At 38.3% G+C, this 23,281-nt stretch overlaps 1 protein-coding gene across 1 annotated transcript in view; it reads left to right on the plus strand.

The window, feature by feature from the left end:
- The window catches only part of LOC119722610 (cilia- and flagella-associated protein 65-like), a 61,128-nt gene that overhangs the window by 24,812 nt on the left and 13,035 nt on the right, over positions 1 to 23,281 (plus strand). The window contains exons 15-27 of the mRNA XM_038192811.1: positions 910 to 1,047; positions 2,811 to 2,914; positions 3,734 to 3,929; positions 4,878 to 5,048; positions 5,380 to 5,465; positions 5,819 to 5,885; positions 6,931 to 7,096; positions 7,758 to 8,034; positions 8,328 to 8,525; positions 11,794 to 11,878; positions 12,442 to 12,600; positions 17,585 to 17,773; positions 18,761 to 18,874. Of these exons, the coding sequence (XP_038048739.1) occupies positions 910 to 1,047; positions 2,811 to 2,914; positions 3,734 to 3,929; positions 4,878 to 5,048; positions 5,380 to 5,465; positions 5,819 to 5,885; positions 6,931 to 7,096; positions 7,758 to 8,034; positions 8,328 to 8,525; positions 11,794 to 11,878; positions 12,442 to 12,600; positions 17,585 to 17,773; positions 18,761 to 18,874 (1,950 nt within the window). The remainder of the gene's footprint in view (positions 1 to 909; positions 1,048 to 2,810; positions 2,915 to 3,733; positions 3,930 to 4,877; positions 5,049 to 5,379; positions 5,466 to 5,818; positions 5,886 to 6,930; positions 7,097 to 7,757; positions 8,035 to 8,327; positions 8,526 to 11,793; positions 11,879 to 12,441; positions 12,601 to 17,584; positions 17,774 to 18,760; positions 18,875 to 23,281) is intronic.

Below are 23,281 nucleotides of genomic sequence, written 5' to 3' on the forward strand. Positions count from 1 at the left end.
CTTAGATTTCAATTGTTAAGACTTTTTTGGTGGGGGAGGGGGTAAGCCTGGGTGCTATTTGGTTTTTCCGTACCACATATTCGCTATAGGACACATATTAAGTACATGTAGTTGATAGATCCATTCTGATGCCCTATTGATCCATATTTGCAGAGGGCATGCAAGACACATGAGAACGGGTTCTGAATCTAGCCATCATGTGCATGCAACGCATTCAATGGATCATATAACACAGATATAACACATGTGCATGTGCATATCTGATCATTGTACAGTTATGTCATGTGGTCACTCATCACATCAGTACAAACACATTCCAAGAAAAGTGTGCAGTTTTCAAACCTGCGTAGAAAGCAATCTGCAAAAGAGAAAACAAAACAAATACATTTTTTTGTAATGTAAATGGTGATGAAAATTTAAGAAACAAATCAAGATAGGGGTTTTGAGTCAAGCCTTTTTTTATCGATTGACATCCAGTTTGTTCGGTCTACACAGACAAAGCCCAATCATGCTTTCAAGGTCGAAACAAGCGAGTGATAGACGTAGTAATGACGCAACGGCCTCGTGGTCTGCACAACCAATAGATTCTGAGATCTACATGGGCACAATGTCACTGTTGAATTGTAATATCGACTGATCATCGTGACCTCCTGACATACAGTATTTTGCATGACTCCTCCATGAAAATAGCACTAATTTATGTGCCCATAGCGAATATGCAGCCCAGGTAACCCCCATGTTCACCCTACATCACAGTTCACCCTACATCACAGTAGGCTAAACATGTTCTTTTCTGCAGATTCCTTCAGAGTGTTTGTTTTCCTCATTGATTACTTTTTGTATGTGTTTTAATTCCTAAATCAAGCGACTAAAAGCAGGACATCATTTCTACCTTGACATTATTTGCAGAGTATGCGAGACTATCGTTTGGTGCAGGATGAGACTTTCTGCCCTCCATGGTGTCTGACTGTTTCTGCTATTGGTCATACCTTCCAACCAAACAATCAAACCTTCTTGCCTAAGCTTTCCCTTGACACAAATAAAGTGGTATGTCTTATTGGTATCTGTTTTGTCTGTTTTGTGATACATCATTCAAGTATAACGTGGTTTGAGGGGAAGAAGTGTGGAATTATGAGGTTATTTTTGCTAATTTGACTAACCCTGATGCACAGTCAACCATGAAAGACAACACTTTACACTACTACTTTTTGATTTGATGTTCAGACAGGAAGATAGCATCCAAATCTATCAACTAAATCAAAAATGTATAGATTGGGAAGTTTATGGTGAAAACTAGGAATGTCATATTTATTGATGAATTGATAATTGCCGTCTTAACTTGGCCAAGGTGGGGGTGTTTAATACAGAGTTCAACTCTCAACTGTCAAGGAAGTAGAAGGCACCATTTGAAGTAAAGTGCACTATTGAAATCAAGATATTGTTGTTAATTGGGTCCCTTGATTACAAACCATGTTTGCCACTATCTGATTAGCACAGTGGTAATGTCAATCGTTACATTTATCATCCATGACATTTTCAATTGGCAAATCTTTGTCAGCATCCCAACCTTGGTTGAAGTAAGTTTTGGTTTCTGATGTTTTTGGGTTGTAAAGAGCATTTTGAATTTTATCCAAAAAAAACAATTGTGTAAGTAGCTTCAGCAGCTAGCGACTCTCACTCAGAGTTGTATGTACATATGTGACCTGTTCTGTCAAAATCAGACTTTTCTGGGCATAAAGTCAAAAATGAGATTTTGCATATTGTTAAAATATGTGACCTGTTCTGTCAAAAGCAGACGCTTCTGGGCAGAGATTGAAATTGAGATAGGGCCAAAAAAACGCTGTGGGGGTGATTTTTATCGATTTTCAAATGTTTGCATATTTGTAATCCTGAACATGTCTAAAATATATTATAAAAGTTTGAAACCCCAATTTGAACTCTACATATGCTATTTTTGATGATTTTGATAAGGTATATCAGTTAAAGAAATAACTGTTTTGTGACGTTCGTGGCCATTTTCTCCGTTTTCTACTTTTTGACACAATGAACTTCAAAATAGCATAACTCTGCCCAGGAAAGACCGGTTTCAAAAATTAAACAACCTATTAAAAGGAAAAAGAACATATGTTAACAATATGTAAAAATATAATTTTCGACCTTATGCCCAGAAAAGTCTGAATTTGACAGAACAGGTCACATATGTTCTGTTTCCTTTTAATAGGTGGTTTAATTTTTGAAACCTGTAATTCCTGGGCATAGTTATGCTATTTTGAAGTTCATTGTGTCGAAAAGTAGAAAACAGAGAAAATGGCCTCGAATGTCACAAACCAGTAATTTCTTTAACTGATATACCTTAACAAATCATCAAAAATACTATAATTAGAGATCAAATTAGGGTTTCAAACTTTTATAGTATATTTTAGACATGCTCAGGATTACAAATATGCAAAAATTAGAAAATGGGAAAAAAATCACCCCCACAGCGTTTTTTGGCCCTATCTCAATTTCAACCTCTACCCAGAAGCATCTGCTTTTGACAGAACAGGTCACATATTATGTTACGAGTTCATTTTTATGGTTTGGAATATTGAAATCTGTTAGGGTGATTTGTCTCTGGTTTGGGCATAGTGGGTCACAGATTTGGAGATTTTGTGACATAAAATATGGTACATGTACAAGTTTCTCAACCAATAAAATGACATAGATGCCGTATCACAAATAGGAACAATATATACACTTAGCTTTGCATCCATCCACCTTCAGACTATCATTATTGAAATGATATGCAGCTGAGTGGTTTTTTCCTGTAGGTTTTCCCAGCTGTGGATTCAGGAGATTCCATTTACAAAACCATTTTGATAACAAATGATGGGTCTACACCAATTCAGTATGCAGTCCCAGAGGACCCTACAGGGTGAGTATAGCTAAGTATTTGAATACAGCAGAATTGTTGATCATGTATATGCATGAGTTTATAATGCACACATGTAAGTATGACATCTTTAGGGACCTGTTGAGGGCAAAAAATCATAAGAGCAAATTGAAAGCATTTTCATGAAGCTGAAGATTTGGGTTTTATATTGGGTTTCGCCTACATATTAAAAACTGTATACTCAGTGTGCATGGTGTTGTCTGAAGGCTTGCAAGGAAACAATTCACAAGCTTACTCATGTGGGACTCGAATCCACGACCTCCTGCTTACTAGTGCAGACATCTTACCACTCAACTACAGCGCTAACTGGGGTCAGCTGGCTGGTTCGAGTCTCAACATTTGTGTAAAGCGGTTCTTGCACCAATTGAATGTGCAGAAAAACCACAGTGTGCAGTATGTGCATTCATTCAAAAAGAATTATTTTTGATTGATTTTTTTTTTTAAATATGTTTTTGTACTGGCCCACCCTGGCAAGTGGATAGTCCCTGCTTTGATATCAGTCACATATCTTCGAAACATTCTGGTTGCTTTAAAACATACATATATGAATCAAAAGACCAGTATAGTGGGGCAAAGTTCATTTTATTGGATTGGCAGAACAGAACTATCAATTTACAGTTTTAATCTCTGACCAAGTCATCTTGTTAGCTTTTGTTTGCAAGTGTACCACATTTCAAAAGTTGTACTGAATTTACACAAATATATGAAGGTGCATGCAAGAGATGTATGAATACACACACTGACAAGCACTTTGCTGTTGGTACAAGACACTTGCATATGAAAACAATTTTTTCTATATAGCACTTTCCAAGTCAAGCCAAGTAAAGGCCTCCTTACAGACAAGTACCAGCTACTGGTGATCAAAAACACTCCTCAGCAGGAGAATGTCAAGCTAAGACATCAGCTCCAGTGCTGCTTCAATGATGACAGTAAGCACAACAGGACTATTGAGTTACTTGGCTCATCAGAACAGCCTAATGTGCTGCTGGATTCGGAGGTTAGTCTTATTATTAAAGCATGAAGTCTCTTTGAAATATGACTCTGTTATCATCTGAACATGTGCTTTGCAATTTGTATCTAGCTAGAGATTTAATGGAGAATCACATCCGATAAATTATGTTAAATACCAACTCAGGCACCAGAATATATTGTAAGCCACTCTGCAAAAAGAGATATTTCTTATGTGACATAATGTAAGGTGTTAGCTTTAGAAGGGATTAAGCAATACTTAAGACTTTGAATTCTTTTGGTTAAATTCTAAACAACCAAATACGAACAATTTTTATGACACTTTAAGAATTTTATTGGAAGTTTACGTATTATTGCAGTACATTGGTTATTTTTCAAAAGCCTGATTTCTGCATAAATGTGTACAAATATATTTAGGAAAGGTTCATATGCATCTAGACCAGGATGTGTTATAGATGAAAATTATTGTGACGTCATCATAAGTCATGTGACGTCACATTAAATATATTTAGGAAAGGTTCATATGCATCTAGACCAGGATGTGTTATAGATGAAAATTATTGTGACGTCATCATGAGTCATGTGACGTCACATTAAAGGTGCATCTTTCTAAGGCCTATAACTATTCGTCTGATGTGGTTGTAACTTGGTACATAGCTAGATTGGGATGTGTTATAGATGAAAATTGAAGTGGCACTTCATGGTGACGACATGATGACATCACGTGCATGTGACTTCACATTGCAGGTGCATAATTCGAAGCCCTATGAGAATGTCAACACGTATTATCTGGCACCACCTTCAATTGTACACATCTATGGAACTATACATCCGACCTGGATAGAACTTCCATTTGTAACTGTACATGCCAGATGTCTCCCAAATAGTTACCGAAACAGCCCTGTGTTTGTCCGCAAACATAATGGATTAGCATTTGTTTCATGAATGAGGTATTTGTTTGACTGTTGTGTATTAGGGAGTGCTGTTCTTCAAACCAACTTGTATTGGTACTGCATCTCAGCATAGCTACAAAATCAGGAACATATCCCGTCTTCCATTAAAGTTTACTTGGAAATGCCGTCAGGAGGACAGGTCACTTGTCCAAGTTGAGCCAGAGACTGGGACCATCCTGCCCAATGAAATTCAGGTAAATAAGTACATTCCTCTGACATGAATGCTAACAGGAAGGCTACAGTTATAAGCACTTTTATGACAAACACAATATTTGGGTTTATTTGAAGCTCCTCCCCCAACAACTTGGTTTTTTTATGTGTTGAGTTGTCTATGTTTCTTTTTATCTTCAGATTTCACATGTAAGTTGGGAAACAAACGTGGTCCGAATATAATTGATTGGAAGATTGATATTGTGTATTTGCTGACATTTGTGGCCAATGACAAAGGGTGTGATATATATATTCAACGAACAAGAAATCAACTTAATGTTAACAGCCAAGATGACAATGCTTTTGTCCGTATAGGCCCATGTGTGGACTTTTACACCAAGAGAAGATAGGAAGTATGTACTGAAGCCATATGCTCATGTGGAAGATATCAGGCATGAAGGGTGAGTCAGCCAGTGGGATATCTTGACTTGTTAGTATAGAAGAAAGAGTTCTTGATGAGTCTCAAGATGGGGTTAATTGCTCTAAGAAAGTAACTACCACTTGTCATCACTTGATCATTCCAAAGTTTTCTAGTAAAGTTTTAAATTTCTCGTCAAATACAATTTTCTAAACTTTTTTGAATAAATAAAAGCAAACTGCTATGATTGTAACTGTCCATGTAGAATTTGTGCCCCTTGGTAAAAAAAAGTCATCCAATGCAATTTTGAAGATACCAGACTGATTGTGTTATGTGTAGTCATGTAGTATTGTACAAAATGTCTTGAAATGACCATACGTGTGTTTGAATTTATAGAGACATAAAACGACGGAAGCAGTTCAATCTGCGAGTTGTCGGGGAAGGGTCAACAGGGGAAATCAAGGTATGTCATCACTGCGTAAGGTAGTATTGATTCAATCATTAGGAGATAACAGTCTATAGGTTTATTAGCCTTGCTTGTTCATACCTGAGCTAGAATTAGACAGGAATGAATTATTTAAGCCAAAAGTGGATGGAGAACCCATTTGTTTCTTGTCACACTTAAACATCCCGAATTCAGCATGTTAGCTGATTTTGGTCCAAGCAGGGATTTCTATTCCCTTATTTTGCAGCCAGTCCCCTGACAAACGCGGTTTAAGTTGTTGTAGCGATGGGTCTCTTTCAACAAGATGAATCAAATCCAGTCTTGGAAATATTTGCAGCGCTACCCAGGAAATTCCGAGCATACCTTACGCACATGCATTAGCTTGAATATAGCGCACGTGAGGTATGTTCAGAATTTCCTGGGTCACGCTGCCAGTATTGCCAAGACTGGATTTGATTCATCTTGTCATGGACCGGCTGTAAAAGGGGAATCAATTTCAAATCCAGTCTTGGCCCAAGGCAACATGTTAGTATGGAAGTCATGCATGCTAACTGGGAATCATTGGAATTAGTGCCTCACAATGTTTTTTCTGAACTTTCTCCTTTTTACAAGTTAATCAGGGTATAGGAACAGTGCTTGATGCATGTTACGGCGTTTAAGTAAACCATGCATATTTGAATAAAATACTTGTTGGCCACGTTCCATTTGTTGATCCTGTAGATTTGGTCATTTGATCGTTTATATTAAACATTCCCTGAGATTGATAGGCATTTGCTATACACAGAATATGTTAGGTACTTTGGTTATGTCTAACTTATTGAGTGACTTGTAAACATTTTGAAAATTCTCAGTGAATTGTGCACGAGAAACAGAATGTTTGGCTAGTTACTTGGCAGTGCCAATGACTTGACTTACATTTGACTCATATCTGTTGGTGACTCGTGGAGGAATTCCTCTGTAGGTGACTGGACTCAATCATTTCTTCATCCTTAAATACATGTAATCACAATGCAATGAAGCAGTTGACTTGCATTAAACCTTATACAATGCACTTACCATGCAGGCTGAGGACTCTAGCATTGACCTGTCAGATATTGTGGTTGGCACAGCAGTCAGTCAGGATCTGGTCATCTTCAACAACAGCAATTGTAGTCTTCATTATCAGCTTCTTGTGGATCAGGAGTTACATGGAAGTTATGCAGATCAAGCTAGTCAGCAGGATGGATTGGGTAGGATTCGTTTCTATGGGAGGATTGGATGGTATTCTAGCCATTGCTATTGTCCAGGAGCTTGTCATACAGGATGCATTTGACCTTTAACCCTTCCGTTCCATGGGACACACTCCCCAGGCAAACTATACAAACGCACTAAATAAACTAGAAAAGTGCACTTTTATGACCTTATTGTTAATTACAACATGATGGATTCAATATCAGTTGTGAATTCAAAATGATGAAGTCATAGTCCCTAAATTCTTCAAAACCTGCCCATACATGGAGAAAGATCTGTAAGTTTTAAAATATATGGCTGATATTGGCATCATTCACAAGTAATCTCTCCACCCCCCCCCCCCCCCCCCCCCCCCGCCAAAAAGTAAAGAACGGCTTCATCATTGATAGGCACATGACACACAAATGACAGACACACCTTTGATTATCTCTAAATGCGCAAGAAACTAGTTGTGCAAATTGTCAACAAATATCTTGGATGAAATTATTTACAACTGGGATTACATGTGTGTGTTGATCCTTAACAGTAAACAGGCTTTTCCTCTGTTATTGACAACATTTTAAAAATTGAATATTTTTGTGGTCAAATAATGATTTGTAATATAGTCACTGGCACGTTGCATTCCCCTGTTTTATTTTTGTTTTGTTTTTATACTTTCAGCACTGGAGCTAGATGACTGCAAAGGCATTTTACCAGCTCGTTCTCGCCGCATAATCCATGCCACCTTCCGTCCTGTGCGGCGTTTATCCTACACATTCCACATTTGCTATCAGCTCATGTCACCTACAGATTGCCCTCTATCACAAGATAAGCAGAAACTCTGCACAGTCAGTGCAGTAGGGGTTTACCCTAACTTGAAGGTGACTGATGCAAGATGTTATGGCAGTGCTAGTGGTATCAGTAAAGCCAGACTGTGGAGCTTGTTTTCCTTGGACAGGTAACTTGTAGCTATTCATTCATATTGTGTTGTTTGTGTCTGTACAGTAAATTTGTTTTTGTGAATGATTTGAATAACAATTTCTGACATGGAAAATAAGACGGAAATGTGAGGCAACACTCAAACTGAATTAGATTGTGTCATTATATTTCAATTAAATTATTTTAATCAATTTATTTTTTTTCAGGTACATAATCACATCTTGTCTTTTGTCATTTCAAAGATTTGCAAAAGTAGTCAACATTGGTAACATTTTGTTTGAATGGTTTAATATTGTTTTGTATGGTTGATAGCCTAAACACTTGTTTAGAGTCGGACCCATCCCCAGAAGAGTTGACATATACAACGGTGACATGTCGCAGTACAACCCGCAAACCAACTGTCAATACCAGAGCAATTATGGACTTTAACTTCAGCAGTGCTCCCCAAGACAGTCAGCCATGCATTGTTCATCTCATGCTGGAGAATACAGGCACAGTCCCCACAGAATGGTAAGATATCTCGCTGATAAGTGCATTTTCCCATTGCTAAACTGCAAAAGAAAGTTGTTTATTTTCGGGTGAAAGCTAATCAAAACCTAAGACTTCACCATTGAGCATCTTTATAAAATATGAAGTCATTGTTAATTAATTACCCCTTTTGACCACCATTTTTTATTGATTTACCTAGTACTTACATTGTACCTGCATACATTGGTCATTCTTGACTGGAATCCAACCACAAATTTGGAAAGCAACATTATCAGTCCAAACCACATTACAGTCGACTCTCGTTAAAACGAGTTTAGACAAGATTTCGGTTAAAATGAGCATATTTCGTCAGTCCCGACCAAAGTGTGCATATTATTATGAGGGAAAAAATGTTTAATACGAGCTTGGGTGATACGAGATGACGGTTAAAACAAGCACTTTTTGCGGTCTGGCAAGGGCAATTCTATTGTTATCTGTCCATTTCCACGCACATTTGGGAAAACAACCTGTCCATCAACGAACCTATTCAGTTTTAATTGATGATGCTTGCCAACTTTAGCGCTGCGGTTTTTATACCAGAGCACACAATTGTTTGCATTTTCACGTGTTGCATAAGGGGGCTAAAAGTGGACAATAGGAGTCTGCGGTTCCCGGGCTATTTGAAGGATTCTTTATGATGGCTTTCGTGCTGCCCGAACGAACAAGGCAGACAATAGGCCTTTGCGATTCCCGCGCAATCACAGGGTTTCTTTATTGTGCCGCCCAAACGAAGAAGGGCTACAAGGGGCGGTTGTTCCATGCCGTCAAAGGGGAATCTTTACGGCAGTTTCGCGTTCGATCCCGCTCGAATGCACGATCGCGGTAGGCCTTCCATGTTTATTGTGCTTGAAAATAAAATCCCTGGAAACAATAAAATCCCCCCCCCCCCTCCCTGAAAAAAATGCACTTACCAAAAGTAGATGAATCAATTTCAGAAAAAAGTCCGAAAAATATTGAAATACCCTCCCAAAACCTCAGATTAGTTTTGGAGAGAAAAAAATAATGTGTGTGTTAAAAAAAAAAAAAATCCGATAAGTATTAAAATACCCTCCCCAAAAACGTATCCCAAAAGCATTAAAAATACGCATTTTATTATTTTAGGGGGGAAAGTTCAAAATTAGAAAAAACAGAAGAAAGTCGCCCCCCACTTGACTCAAGATACGTAAAATCCCCACTTTTTTAAAATGAATTATTCTCCCACCCATGCTCTAAATCCTAATTAATTGTTGAACAAAAAACACCTGCATTTTCCGCTAAAATTATTTACCGTAATTTTCGGAATATAAGCCGCGGCTTATACGTTGATTTTGCCCATGAAAATGTTTACTGCGGCTTATACACAGAGTGGCTTATACGCCGAGCCTTGAAGAATAAAAATGAAATTCACATGTGTATTTAATGTACTGGTATAAGAAGAGATATGTTGCTGAAATGAATTATCAATTAAGAAAGTCATTAAAACGAACCGAAACCACGTGCCACGTAAAGGTGCCGAGCGGTAAAAAGTATGGTGACATGAAAGCTGTCTTCGATCGACGCTTGCAACAAGCCGTACGTGATTCTAGTGCTGCTGCATGCAGCATGCTTTCCCCCATCGGACCACACCATTTGAGGTAATATAGGGGTGTACTATCTTGGAAACAATAATTACCAACATTTCCGCTGTTTAAAAAAAAGAAAAAAGACGACTAATACCTTTTATGGTGTCCGAAACATTTCTTTATTCGATAATCAGTTGTCCAACGTCACAATATAATTTTTGTACTTGAAATGTATTCAAGAAACGATGTAAACCTCAAAACAGGGACTACATCACCCCTTACAAAATTAATGGATTCTCCCATGAAAATGGCAGCATCGTTTTGACTATTTTCGAAGAATTACGATCGAAACTTGAATACTGCTCGTTAGTAATCACAAAAATTTGATAAGTTTTGAGATAAAAACGGACCTGTATATTTTTAGGACAAAACAAATCAGCATCTGTTGCCACCAAGTGAGATTTGTACGTAGCGCTCCAGTCAGACAACACACGCAATGGGGGAAAATCACGGTGGGTTGCATCATGGTTGCATACTCTCTCACGTGCTGCAGGAAAATGTTGTCATAGGCTGGCGCGGCGCACGCTGCCGCGCCGGGCGATGTATTAACTTTTACGGCCGGGGACCGGACGGGGCAGCCGGCAGAAATTCCCGGTGTTTATTTCTCATCATCAATTTCCACATTTGTTTGTGAGAGTATTGATTGTAAATGATTTGATACAACTTTTGTGGCCCTTTTTATAGCTTCTGTAGTGTAAATGGAACTGGTTCAGAGCATTTTGGCTAGAATTTGGAGGCCTTTACAAAATTGAAACCGCTGCCGTCGGTGCGGCTTATACGCCGGTGCGGCTTATACGCCGACTTCAAATCTTAATTTGCAGATATTTGCGTGCTGCGGCTTATACGCCGCACGGCTTATATTCCGAAAATTACGGTAATGTCACCAGGGCATTAACAATTCAACTCCGACTTACGCCCTCTACTGTCCACATTGAAAATAAATCGCTGGTATCCCCGTCTTCTCGTGCACACTGAATGCAACTCTTCTGTTGGTCACCAATTAAAATGTTAATGTACTTGCGTGCGTGCCTTCACGATCATGCATGCATGACAGGTAGGTGACATCGCATCGGTACAGTACGTGGGCGGGCGGCGACGATTCCGCTTGCCCCGTTGTTGGGTTGAAAGTCAGTTTATTCCTTTTTCTTTATTCTTCTCAATTACCATACAAGTTTTACAGTTACCATACTGTCGTGACTTCATTTTTTTATACATCATAATTTCATGGAGGACATGATTTAACTTTTTGAAGGCAAATGGATTACAATTTCAACAAGACTGTGGCCTATGCATTAGCTACATAAACGATCCATGATGCATGTCGGCGGGTGCGCAAAAAATGCTCGTCGCTTAAGACGGGGTATCGGATTTAACGAGGTATTTTCAGAAGTCCCACGGACCTCGTATTAACGAGAGTCGACTGTACATGTTAAATCACATTACATGCACCCTCAAGAAATAACGTAATTGTGAAAACAAATGAAAAAAATTAAAACAAACTTATTTTACAGTATTGTTGCTTATATATAAGCAAATGTGTAGCTCCAGCTTAGTCAAACTGAATTAGTTCGGTTTTTTTTGTATTGTAGTAGCTTAAGTGTTACATGTTGTGTGTTTGTAATCAAAAGAAATGATTTCCCTCTGAACAGGTCATTTTCATTCCCAACTGATCTACAACTTGAATTAGAGTACTGGGCAGAGACTGGAGACTATGATGCTGATGAATTACATGAGGTTTGTTACCTACAATACTGGGTTATTGGTCTAATGCGTATGCTTCGTATACACAGAGTATTAGCAGTGGATAGGAATTGCAACTTGAAATCACAGTGGAGTGGAATCTGAGCTTATTTAAACTGTTGACAGTACCGAGGAAAATTATTGTCATTTGTGCATTTATCAGATTATTATGAAGCATTTGTACTGTTTAATATCAATATTTGTTGAAGACTGTTTAGAAAATGGTTGTGTACAATCATTTTGAATATCAGTTGCTTCACAGAGAGTGAATATAATTTCATAAACAAACACACTATGATGTTTGAGTCCATGTCTTTCAATTTTTTTTTATATTTCTCTGGTTTATTTGGACTGATTTAGAAATCTTTGCTCACTGAAACATTTAAATTTATACTGGAAACTCCAGTTAAAATTGGGGCACCAAAGTAAGATAAACAAGTGATGATTGGACACTGATTTTAAGCAAGTGTCATTCCAAGGGGCTGTTATTGGACTAGAGGTTCATGTACATTTGTATGATGGACCAACCATTCGGATGTTTTATGTTGTCTTCCTAGATGAGGATCATGGACAACAAGTTGTTTTGTGTTGAGCCTCGCTGTGGCAAGCTTGGGCCAGGACAATGTCAGACCATCACGTTTGCTTACAAGCATAGCTTCCCTGGCACTGATAGACTGCCTGTGCTCTTCAAATTGACAAGAGGCAGAGAGATCTTGGTATGTAAAATGTAATCCCTAACCCAAACTACTGTACCTGCTCCCACTAAACAAATCAATGTGGCACTGTCTACAATTGATCACTCCAGCTATACTGTTTAGGCATCTTCTCATAAATATTGCCGCGTTTTGACCGTTCCGGTCGCCGTGTTATTTCCGGGTTGCTAACGACTGCACAAAACGCGTTTTTACTGCGGCGAAATCGCTCATGCTAAGGCAAGTTAATGAGGTAAGCGTGGAAAGTGCGCTATTGTTATGTTAATGCAATCATGAACTATGCATTATCATCCGTCCAGAACGCGGTGACCGTGTTGATTGTTATTGTCAATGTTTGAAGGATGTCAGCGACTCAGCGATCACACAAAATTGTTCAGGGCTTATTTACGCAAAAAATTAAGAACGCGGTACATGACTGCGTTGATAAGGGGGAAACAAACCCCGATCACACAGGCCTGGACATGCATTAAACAGGGAGGATTGCAAATGTGATTTAGGACGGGGAATTGGTAATATCGACATGTAAAGAAAACATCAAATTTTAGCTCAAAAGTCGTTTTACAAATTAACATTTTTTATGAGTATAAAAGAAATACCTTGTCAGAACTGGCTTATATTATGACAAATGTATCAAATCCATTGACTTTGCGTGTGCGATGATACGAATACCTTGGTCTGCTACACTTCATTTTTATTCATTTTTTTCCTCAGCAACCTGCTGCGTTGCACGTGTTAGTTCTAACCATCCATTTAATGTACCTTGGATCTGTGATCATTACGAAGTGCACTACCAGCCACTATCTTTGTGGGTGTGTCTTATTATATCCTGGGATGCATCTTAATCAAGGGCAAGTTGGAGCAAGGACCAGGGGTTAACTAGTGGTTGGTTTGTGACGTACCTAGTGAGAACCACTTGAAGTGAGAACCACTCTAGTCAAACTATTGTCATGTCAACGACAATCGCTAATATTATTGTACAATGGTGACAAAAGTGACATAATCGAAACTAACATGGAAAAACTGTGCAATGAAAATTAAATTTAGCGCTCACAGTTTCGTTTTCCACCATTTTTGTTGATAGTTGGTCCCCTCTGCACTATGCTATGGAAATTGCTATTGATAACCAGCTATAAATCGTTGCGCGACCAGCTGCGGTAAGCTGGTTCCAAATAGTGGACTAGCGTAGTCCACCATCATCGACTAGACAGAGCAGAACTTTGGTCAAACTATGGTTAACCATTGGTCAACAAGACTTCTTGCGTGAACTTGCCCTATGATGCACATGTTAATTCCAACACTGGTCTCCATTTTAATGTACATGGATGTGCGATATTATACAGGAGTGCAGTATACCAGCCGATAGCCAATATCTTTGTGGGTGTGTCTTAAATATCCTGGGATTGCGTCCTTTAGTTCGGCCCCTACCTTTTCCCCATCAACAAACACTGGTCTCTATTTAGTGTACCATGGATATGTGATAATTACGAAGTGCAGTATACCAGCCAATTTCTTTGTGGGTGTGGCTAATCCTATCCTGTGTCTTTTAGTTCGGCCCCTACACTTTTCCCATCAACGAAACTGATATAATGCACGTGTTAGTTCCAACACTGGTCTTCATTCAATGTACCATGGATATGTGATCATTACGAAGTGCAGTATACCAGCTAATTTCTTTGTGGGTGTGGCTAATCCTGGGATTGCGTCTTTTTGTCCGGCCCCTACCTTCGCTCCCATCTACAAAACTGATATAATGTGTGCATGTATCAACTTGTCTCTGTATCCAATTCCGATCATGTTCCACGTCGCCGCGCGTAAAAAAAAGTATCAATTTTATCTGGGTCACTGTCTCATCTCAAGAACTGGAACTGCCACACCATTCAAAATGGAAATCACTGTATTTTTTATTTCAAATACATGCATCGAAAAGGAATTACTACGGTCAAAACCCGGGTAAACACTCGATCTTCTCGCCTTGTATGAATATAGTTCGAGTGGGATGGGGAGAATTTCAAAGTTGCTTGCATGGAATATTTGTATGACGGGAAAATGTCAGGCAGAGTTGGCAACTGCCCTGTATATATTTATTAGCTACATCGAACGATTATTTACCCCTTAAATTTTCTGAAAATATTTTATGGGTTCCGCAAATTCAAAATGGGCATGTTCAAATATTTCGTAAATTAATTTGTGGTGATTTGTTCTTTATGTTCAAAGTCATGAATATCACGTACAACTTGGTATGTATATCGGGAACTTATATTAGGAAGTTCCGCAAACGTTTAAACACATCGACCACAGGTATTTTAAAGAACATTTCGTAAGTCTATAAATGGAAAACAGTTGTTTGGAAATAAAATGCAGAGGTTTCGCACACATGATGCTTCATAATTGAGAGAACCCAACGTAAATCATATAAAAATAACAAAAAAATATGTATATAAAAAAATCAGAATTTACTTGCTGTCTGTGAAAGAAATCTACAAATAAAGGCGGGCTACTGCTAGAAACGTACTTATTTGTCTTCAAACCCTAAGAATAACATACAATATTTAAATCAGATTTAGATCAAATTTATTTAGAGCATGTGTGGGGTTTTTGAGGTAAATTATAGGTGTGGATGCACATTTAAATACAATGACGGAATAACATCCACCCACTATTTGCAAATATCTTTATTTGCTCTTGGAAAGACTATTAGAGACGAAGATTGACAGCGGAGACAACAGCAAATACAATGTATATCTTTGTAGATAAAATGGACCAGCGGCGGTAATTTTTTAATAAGGAAATACTTTGGATTTTTTTATCTGCCGCCAGGCGGTGATTCCTTGTGAAATGAGGATACCAGCTCACAGCCAATAAAAATAGAGATTCTGTGACACGGAACATAATGATTGGGCTCTTTCTTGGTTTTGTAATGTCGACCAGTACCAATTAGGAGCTCTCATGATTGATGATGCAGTATAAGCTTTTTTCCACAGCCGGTCACCAAACAAAATATATGTAATAAAGTGCAACTTAATTCCTATGTTAACCTTCCGTAATTAAAGTCGCGTACACAGTTGTCTTAAATAATCCCTAAAATATTTTCCTTTCCCCATTAACTGTTTGGTCATTATTTTGAATAGTAATAATTTGAATATTTTCGAATTCAAAATAAGTTAAACATTCATTTGATTTGCTTTCGGTTACTTAAAAATAGTCACATCTGTAAAGGATCATTTACAGTCTTTTTGGAAACATTTCACACACTGGAATTCATAATAAATTAGGTGCATGGTCAACAACATATGTAGGCCTATACACATTTAGGAAAGCATCATGCATTCCATTTAAAAACTTAGAGATACTAGTTTTGGTGGGAAAAGGGAACAATCGCCCTCTGATTTATGCTCTATCCTGGGTTCATGGCAGCAACCTTGGCAAACCATGTGCAATGAATGCAGAATGAATGACAGAAACCTCTTGCATGCTTTCCATGATCAATAGCGAGTGACACGCGGTTCCAAAACTACCGGGGAACAAGGGCGGATCCAGGGGGGGCCAAAAAAAAAAACGAAACCAATTGGTTTTTTTTATGTGACGTCGCAATAAAGGCAGGCAATGAGTACACCACCATCTTTCCCTCAAAAAACATTGGCTAAAGTGGTCAGAAATTGCCTCAGATCGCACCACAGAGCATCGAGAATCAAAAAAAATTTCACCGAACCCCACGCCGTAATTTTTGGACCCACTTTTTTGGGAGACAAAAATTGTGTTCTGGATCCGCCCTTGCCGGGGAATTCCCCACGTGAGAAATGGCAACGTACGTGCACTTGCAACGCTCACAGTATACATGTAGCTACTTGACACATATCGATACCACAGTGGGTGCCAGCGTGTCCGTGCCAATACATACATGTACGCTGGTTTTCCACGTCGTTGCATGTGGACAAAGATATGATCTATATATAAAGGTATTTTATGTGGACAGCGAAATTCATTGGACTATTCGGTCAAACTGCAGGGAGTTTGGTAAATAAACATGAGAGTGTTCAAGCAAGATATTGTTTCATTTGACTTAAGACAGCCAATATAAATTTAGTATTTTGGTTCACTTGAAACATAATTTCTGAGGCCAATCTGCCTGTCATCTTACACCAGCGTTGATGTTCTGCAAAGAGTCCGTAAGTCCGCAAAATCAACGGTCATGAATGGCCGTTTGCAAACTGGAAGGTGTGGCACAGCTTGGCAGACGAAATGCGTCAAAATTCATGTTTTCATAATAATCATGCAGGCATATTTTATCTTGCTGTTGGCTGAAAATGTTATGTGGTTGGACATTCCTCAGCCAAATTGTGCAGGCTTCAACCCCCAAACCCCCCCCCCCCCCTCTAGATCCGCGCCTGCATAAAAAGGTAACCTTTTCAATGACTGTGCATAGGATAAATGGTTATTTGCATTGCGAATTATGAACAAAGATAACTCCAAAATGCTTTGTTCTATTGAATTAAGCATTTACAGATGTACTTAGCAGTGTTATCTTAACCAAATATGTCATTGCATGGCCAAGATCTTAGAGTGGGGGTTAGAGCCGTTCCCTTTTACCGCATCCCCTCAAGATGGCTTACACAATGAAGTTGAAAAAATGTAAAAAAAAAAATGTATTCAATAGGTCCTAACATTTTCAAAAATGTATAGTTTTGCTTATCACCAAAACACCCCTACGAAAATACATTATGAACCGCATTACACATTGCTTTTCTTTTTTTCATTTAAAAAGACAATCGTCTACATTTTCCAGGAGTTTCCCAAACCTACAAGAACATGTTTTGTGCTGATTTCGGAGTGAATTGTACAAAGTTTGCATACATGTTGCACTGTTCAGTAGTGATTCAGCAGTGGTAGAAATGTGAATGGAAATGACTGTACATTTTGAAACAAATTGTGTATTCATGTTCACATATTAGTTTTCTCTCTTTCCTCCCTTTTTTAAAATTAACTGCAGCTGAATTTTGTTGGTGTGACTGTGGATCTAGACAGCAAATATGTTCACTTTCCCAGCAACAAGCATATGTTTGCTCCGGTTCCTGTGGGAGTAGCTAGCCATCCAAAGCAAGTGTATGAGTTGTACAATGGTGGCGCTGTTCCTGTCATGTATCAACTAGATCTGACTGCTTTGGATTATGTTTTACAGGTATATTGTGGTTTTGTATTCAAGGGAGTTTTATGGACCTTTTTTGAGAGTTTACTGTACGTAAAGATCTTTTGTTTATGGTATTGGATTCTTGAAGGAACTTAAGTTGACCATGGACAGTGTCGAATGTTGAGCTACAGATTTCATGTTTGAAATTTCCATGATGTACTTATTCATAAGATGGAACTTTTGTATTAGGGTGATGTAAACTCAATAGTAGGTTTTGCCCTTCACCGACTTATTAACACTGTATACTCAGTGTGCTACCTCCCGAGTGAAAGTGAGACAAAAATCACTCAGGTGGGACTAAACCCACGACCTCCTACTTTCTAGTGCAGACGTCTTACCACTCGACCACTGAGCTTGTGGGATCGGTTGGCTGGTTCGTATCTGATGTAGCAGCAGGTACCGCAATGAAACTATACATAAGATGGAATTTTTGTGTTGGGTGATGTAAATTCCATATTAGGTTTTGCCCTTCACTGACGCATAGACACTGTATACTGTGTGTTCCCCCCCCCCCCCCCCCCCCAAAAAAAAACCACACAAATCACTTGGGTGGGACCAGCCAACCGATCCCGCATGTTCGGTGGTCTGATATAAATTATAATAATATTGGAGGGCTTTTGGGGAGAATTCTATACATGGACGTCACTCATTTTCTCTGCAGTGACCTCTCAGCCAGCAGAAAGCGATAATATGTCCTAAAAAGTCAAATTTAGCAGGGAAAATATTATAGCATTTACTGAGAAAACAGTTCGAATTTTTCAGACCAGACTCAAAGGGTTTGTGCACAGGGTTACAAGTGATGTCCAGGTATGGAACTGTTTCCGGCTTTTTTCGTGGGATACACAAATATATTTGCACTCACTAAAACAATACATTTGCACTCTTAAAGCTTGTGCAATATATTCTTGTATCCCCCTCAAAGCCATCCGATATATGTGTGTGTGTTTTATTTTGTAACATGTGTGATATTTCTTCCAGGAAAACTTCAATCACAAAATCTTTGAATGTCTGAATCCGAATGGTGAGATAGCACCAGGCAGAACCGCTAATATTGAATGGGTATTCTCACCCCTAGAGGCTAAGACGTACATGGTTAGTACAACACGTTCTTCCATCATTTGCTTGTGGTTTTTTTTAATTGCCTACAATTTTTATTGGCTTTTTCGCAAATTTGCGAAAAAGCCTTTCTTTTTGTTGTGTTTTTTTTTTTGGCTTTTTCACAAATTTGCGAAAAAACCTTTCCTTTTGTTCTGTTTTTTTGGCTTTTCCGCATAGTGCGGAAAAGCCTTTGTTTCTGTTCTCATTTTTTTTTTTTTTCCTTCTTCTTTTTGTCGCCAAAACCCCATAGACTTTGTGCACGTTTTTTCTCAGTGCCACTTTTGGCAGTAATCTTTGTCATACATCATTCAAAGTTTGCATAAGCATAGTCCCTATAGCAAAGATGTGTCCCGAAGATTGACGTCATGGTGACGTCATCGACTAATTTATTATAGATTTTTGAATATTAAATTTTTCCCATAGACTTTGTACACAGAAATTTAAAAAAACATTGTCGCTTTTCAAAGGGCATTTTCGACTCTTTGCAGTAATTCATTTACACCACTCTTTATCCAAGCAAAGACCCTAATGCAAACAACATTATGGAATGATGACGTCATGATGACGTCATCCTGTGTTGATTTATAGGCAATTTAATTGTGACACTTTTAATATTTAAAAATGCATAAGAAATCAACCGTACGCGTCCGCAGCATTCTGTTGCCGGCAAGTGGTAGAGTAGGTTCAGGTCTTTATTTCATTCAGTGTGCGTGAAATCACGTGACCCTTGCTTCCGGTCGAAAAAGGCCAAAACCGGAAGTGGCTTATCATTTAAAAGTGCTAATAGATATGAACTTGCTTTCAACGGTGTTAGTCTATTGGCCAATAGTATTCTTCAAATCATCTATCAATGACGTCATGCAATCTTCGAGCGCCCTCTAGCGACAGTTTGAAAATTTGCAAAAATGTGTTTTGAATAGATGTCTGTGGCGAAGTTTGTCGGAATCGCCTAAATATTCGTGTATATGATGACCTTGACCCCCTTAAGACGTGTGCGAAGTTTTAGGCGTATGACGTCATCAGACCGGAAGTTATAATGAAAAGACCCCTTTTCCTTTGAAAATTCCTGAAAAATCAACCATGGCAGTTTTTATATTAGTTTTTACTTTAACTGTCGACGTAAGGGTAGGTCTAAAACATTTCAAAGCTGCGAGGCAATAAGCGAACTCGGACATGGCCTGCGCACGCTCAAAACTTCAGGTTGACAATATACCTCTGCTTTAAAACATGCACAGGAATTTCACAATGTACATGTACATGCACGTACGTTGTACATACACACATACATCGTATGTCAGTCAGCCCGCAGCGCTCGCGCACGTGTTGCTGAGGTCAAATCCTGACCATAGTGACCGTTTTAGCCGATTTTCGGCTAACTTTGACAAAACATGCACAGGACGTCCACAATGTACATGTACATGCACGTACGTTGTTCATACGCACATACATCGTATGTCAGTCAGCCCGCAGGGCACGTGTTGCTGAGGTCAAATCCTGACCACAGTGACCGTTTTAGCAGATTTTCGGCTAACTTTGACAGACTTTATGTTCATGCATAGTCAGAGACGTATTATTGTTTAAAAAAAATCATAATGCGGAAAAGCCCTATGTTCTGTTGCAAACAGACATAGATCTCTAGTTTATTTTTTTATTTCTTTCTTTTTGTCGCCAAAAATCCCATAGACTTTGTACACGATTTTGCTGTGCGGCACTTTTGGCATTCATTTTTGTCACACATCATTCAAAGTCAGCATATGCATTGACCTTATTGCAAAGATGTGTCTTGAAAAGTGACGTGATGATTACGTCATCATGGGTCACGTGACGTCATCACAAACGTGCATATTTTGAAGTGCTATATCTACAGAACTGTATGTTTGATTGGGTTGAAACTTTGTATGTGGGTAGACCAGGATGTGTTATAGGTAAAACATTAGGTGACGTCATGATGATGTCATCATGCAATTTTATATGAATATTTGAAATTTTGGACCTTTTAGCCATATCTCACGAACGCAACATGCAAAATTCAAAATTCTTTTTGTATTTGGTTAGTTAGGTAATGGGTATTTGCACACACAAAAAGTGTGACGTCATCAAAAATGTGATTTTTCAAAAAACATATAAGGAACAAGGGCGGATCCAGGGGGGCCAAAGGGGGCCATGGCCCCCCCCCCCCCAAAAGAAACCAATTGTTTTTGGGTTTTTTATGTAACGTCGCAATAAAGGCAGGCAATGAGTACACCACCATCTTTTCCTCAAAAAACATTGGTTAAAGTGGTCAGAAATTGCCTAAGATTGCACCACAGAGCATCGAGAATCCAAAAAAAATTCGGGGCCCTTACATGCCTTAAGTGGGCCCGAACCCACGCCGTAATTTTTTGACCCACTTTTTGGGAGACACAATTTTTTTTTGGCCCCCCAAAATTGTGTTCTGGATCCGCCCTTGATAAGGAAAGGTCCGATCGTCATGAAACTTGATGGGTAGGTAGATAATGGTACTAATATGCAAAATCCAAAGTGACGTCACGATGACGTCATTGTTTGATTTTTTATGATTTTTTTTTAATATTTATAATTTTATTCTGCTTCCAAAATCGCACACTTCCTTTCATCAGACTGACTTTAAACTTGGTTCACACCAAGAACACAATGACAAAATGTGCATTGTCAAGTGTTGTCAAGATGACGGCATTGCAGGGCATGTGGTGTCATGTGATAAAATTATATTTTAGGAATTATTCTAAGCATTTTGAACAACCTTTAACTGCATGAAGCACTCTGACTGCAACAGGACCAACAAAACAAATATTTGTAAATTGCAAAAAATCCCTGTGTTCTGTTTTCAAACAGACATACAGCTCTAGTTTTCTTTCTTTTTGTCGCCAAAAATCCCATAGACTTTGTACACGATTTTTCTGTGCAGCACTTTTGGCATCCATCTTTGTCATACATCGTTCAAAGTCAGCATATGCATTGACCTTATTGCAAAGATGTGTCTTGAAGAGTGACGTGATGATTACGTCATCATGGGTCACGTGACTTCATCACAAACGTGCATATTTTGAAGTGCTATATCTACAGAACTGTAAGTCCGATTGGGTTGAAACTTGGTATGTGGCTAGACCGGGATGGGATGTGTTATAGGTAAAAAAAGAGGTGACGTCATGATGACGTCATCCTGAGACTTTATATGAATATTTGAATTTTTTTACCTTTTAGCCATATCTCACGAACGCAACATGCAAAATTCAAAATTCTGTTTGTATTTGGTTTGTTAGGTAATAGGTATTTGCACAAAAATTTTTAAAATGTGTGACGTCATCATGACGTCATCAAAAATGCAATTTTTAAAAAAAACATATAAGGGAAGGTCTGATTGTCATGAAACTTGGTTGGTAGGTAGATAATGGTTTAGTATGCAAAGTCCGAAGTGATGTCACGATGACGTCATCGTTTGATTTTTTTATGATTGTTTTAAATATTTATAATTTTATTCTGCTTCCAAAATTGCACACCTTCTTTCATCAGATTGACTATAAACTTGGTTCAAACCAAGACCACCATGACAAAATGTGCATTGAGAAGGATTTTCAAGATGACGTCATTGCAGGGCATGTGACGTCATGTGATAAAATTATATATAAGGAATTATTCTAAGCATTTTTAACAACATTTAACTGCATGAAGCACTCTGAAAAGTGACTGCAAAAGGACCAAGAAAACATAAAAATTTGTAAAATGCGAAAAAGCCCTGTGTTCTGTTTGCAAACCGACATACAGCTCTAGTTATCTTTACATTTGTACATTTGTCTCAAAGTGCTTTTGAGGTTTTCACCACAAAACAGTACAGTGTTATTATTTTGTAAGAAAAGTTTCCAATCAAATTCAGGATCCCAATTTGTATGGAATCCCCAGTTAAAGAGACATGTCAACTTGCTGTGCTCATCTTTAACTCACAGCGGTGCAAAATATTTGAGTCAAAAAATGAATTAAGATATTACTTAAAAAATTATCTGTTGTTGCATAGAAGTAGTACATCTAGATGGGATCAGTTTTAGTAGTGCCTTTTGAAGCACTCTGTTTTAAGGTACATATGCTTGAGTGACCTGGGCAAACTTTTGGGTCAAAAAAATGTTGAAAGGCTGTTTGGTGGATAGTTTGGTTCCATTATAATTCCTACGTTTGTGGTGCATTTCTTTTTTTGTGTACAAAATGTGGGTCGGGAATGCACTAGGATTTTTGTTTACATTCATTCCCAATATTTCTACTTTATCCCAGGTTTTTGAGCCAGTGCTTTTAAATTCTTCCTAAAGTACAAGATTTTACTTGATTTGATATTTGAGTTCAGAAAAAATAAAAGGCAAATCAGTTTAGAAGTATGGAGAAATTACAGGGGAA

Source organism: Patiria miniata, unplaced genomic scaffold (assembly GCF_015706575.1).
Source record: "Patiria miniata isolate m_02_andy unplaced genomic scaffold, ASM1570657v1 HiC_scaffold_16, whole genome shotgun sequence".
In the NCBI taxonomy this organism is placed as follows: domain Eukaryota; kingdom Metazoa; phylum Echinodermata; class Asteroidea; order Valvatida; family Asterinidae; genus Patiria; species Patiria miniata.